This window comes from Argentina silus (genome assembly GCF_951799395.1).
Source record: "Argentina silus genome assembly, chromosome: 7".
NCBI classification, from domain to species: domain Eukaryota; kingdom Metazoa; phylum Chordata; class Actinopteri; order Argentiniformes; family Argentinidae; genus Argentina; species Argentina silus.
This window is the reverse complement of record NC_139661.1, coordinates 4,114,814-4,117,313: the sequence shown is the minus strand read 5'-3', so window position 1 is coordinate 4,117,313 and position 2,500 is coordinate 4,114,814. Positions and strand designations below refer to the sequence as shown.

General features: G+C 48.6%; 1 protein-coding gene across 1 annotated transcript in view; it reads left to right on the top strand.

Moving 5' to 3' along the window:
* The window catches only part of LOC310806972 (calcium-activated potassium channel subunit alpha-1a-like), a gene marked incomplete at both ends in the record, with an annotated part of 12,747 nt that overhangs the window by 8,001 nt on the left and 2,246 nt on the right, over window positions 1-2,500 (top strand). The window contains 3 exons of the mRNA XM_083673253.1: window positions 1-126; window positions 1,119-1,383; window positions 2,095-2,184. The exon at window positions 1-126 is cut by the window's left edge and continues 99 nt beyond it. Of these exons, the coding sequence (XP_083529379.1) occupies window positions 1-126; window positions 1,119-1,383; window positions 2,095-2,184 (481 nt within the window). The remainder of the gene's footprint in view (window positions 127-1,118; window positions 1,384-2,094; window positions 2,185-2,500) is intronic.

The following is a 2,500-nucleotide window of genomic DNA, read 5'->3' as shown; positions in this document are numbered from 1 at the left end:
ATGCCCCTGAGGGCCAGCAGCCTGACCTCCACTGAGCTGCGGACGGTGGTCTTCCTGGGAGACCCTGACTACTTCCGCAGGGAGTGGCCCAACATCCAGTACTTCCCAAGCATCTACTTTCTGCCTGTGAGTCTCTGGTGACCCCCGGGGTAGATGCTAAGTGGGATCACTTAGGACGACCCTACCCTAAACTCCCTAACCCTAACCTTAACCCCCCTTCCCAACCCCCTAACCATAACCATAACCACTTACCCTAAACCCTAACCTTAACCATAACCCCTACCCTTACCCTAACCCTAACCCTTACCCTAACCCTAACCATTTTAAATATCAGCGTCCCAAGTATCCGACTTTGCATTTATCTTGGCCCTGCTGGTTGCAATCCCTCTCTCCCTCTCCCTCCCTATCTCTCTCCCTCTCCCTCTCCCTCTCCCTCTCTCTCTCTCTCTCTCTCTCTCTCTCTCTCTTCACATTTCATTGCAGTTTACTATCACTGATTTAACATCAGAATCAGAACCTTGGTGAGGTTGGTGCATGGGACATAAAAAAACACTAGCAAGTATTGCCAGAAATTTTTCAAAATAGCAAAATATTAACAAAATAAACAAATGTACAAATGTACAAAAAAAAGAACAATACATGAGGCTAGAGTGGACGGATTGGCTCGAGTTGGACCGACCTCACCCGTGTCCGGTTCTCTCTGACCCAACCCATAAAAGTCTATGAGGGGAGAGTCAATTCTGACCAGCCTCGTACCTAAGAATCATGTCAAACTCCCCTAGAGGGTCCCTGCTAGATAGACCTCAGATACTGAACATGAGAGACGGAAATAATAATGATACTATAATATATTATTATATAATATAATAATAGTAATACCAGATGTGTAACTTGAAGGTAAGACGACACTACACACCACCGGTAATAACACCGTTATAGATCATGTGTACATTACATCCCACCCAGGGGAGGCTGGCGGAGGTACAAATTGCCTTTGATAGCATCCATTCCTCATTCCATTCCATGCATTATAATGAGCCCTGAATCCTATGATTTCTACCTCCACCAGCCTCTCCTGACCCCCCCCCCCCCCCCCTCCTTCCTCTCACCCCCCCCAGGGGTCTCCTCTGTGCGGGGCGGACCTGCGAGCGGTGAGGGTGGAGCGCTGTGCCATGTGTGTGGTGCTCAGCTCCCTGTCCAGCTCCAGCGCTCTGGAGCCCCCCATGCAGGACAAGGAGATCATCCTCTCCTGTGTCAACCTCTACCACGTAGGCTTCAGCCCCGAGCCCAGCCGGTCTGGCCTCCCCCGCGGCCCGGGGCACGGCCCGGGGCACGGCCACTCTCTGGGAGCTTTAATCGGACACAGTCGCGGTCAAAGCCACGGTCAGTGAGAGTGTGTGTGTGTGTGCGTGTGTGTGTGTGTGCATGCGTGCGTGTATGTTGATATTGTGTGTACGGACGTACGCACGTACACGTACTTCTGTGTGTGTGTGTGTGTGTGTGTGTGTGTGTGTGTGTGTGTGTGGCAGCCTGCTGTAGAGGCTGACAGAAAATAAACATGTTCCAGTAATTAACCTTGACAGGCTCAATGTGTCGCCAACAGCCGAAATGTGCTAATGACATAATTAATCCATAATTAAGGCATGTTGTCTCACAAGAGCCACATAGCAGCTTGACCAGCCAGGGACGGCTATGAAAGAGACTCTGTCTGTACTAGCAGGGGAGAGCAAAAGGGAGACTCCTGTGTGTGTGTGTGTGTGTGTGTGTGTGTGTGTGTGTGTGTGTGTGTGTGTGTGTGTGTGTGTGTGTGTGTGTGTGTGTGTGTGTGTGCGTGTGTGTGCGTAAGAGCAATTTGTGCATAATGTCACGATAATGCAAGCTCATTCCTCAAAATGTGAACATGAGCGTGTGTATTAGTAGCCTAATAGAATAATCAATTTGTTTGATCACAAATGCTTTTGGCATTTCTATTCCTTTGATATAGATTTGAATCACTTAATGTTTTGTTCGGTTGCTCTTTTCAGTTTGTAGTCCAATTGTGATGTGTGTGACTTGTGTGTGACTTGTGTGCGTTGTGTTCGTTGTGTTCCCCAGACTCCTTCTCCCAGATCTCTGTGATACCGGAGTCTGAGGTCACCCTGGCACACACCACTGGCGCCACGGTCCCTCTGCTGGTGGAGCTCGGTAACGCACCCCCATTTTCACAGGCAGCAGCAACCTCTCGTGTGATTGATTTGTCCCGCTGCTTTTGAACTGTGTCGTCCCCGAACAACCATCTCTCTTCTTCTTCTGTTCGATTTGTTTTTCTTATTTTATGGATCGATTGACGCACAATAACAAATTAAAGACAAAATAAAGAAATTATTCTTGTGCAGGGAGAGGTTAATAAGAAACTCAGTGGGCCTCGTTGAGAAGCAAATCCAATCAAATCACATTTCGTCACCGTACATCGCATCCCGTAATTGATGTAGCGAAATGCTTTGGGATCTTGCTCCTCGAT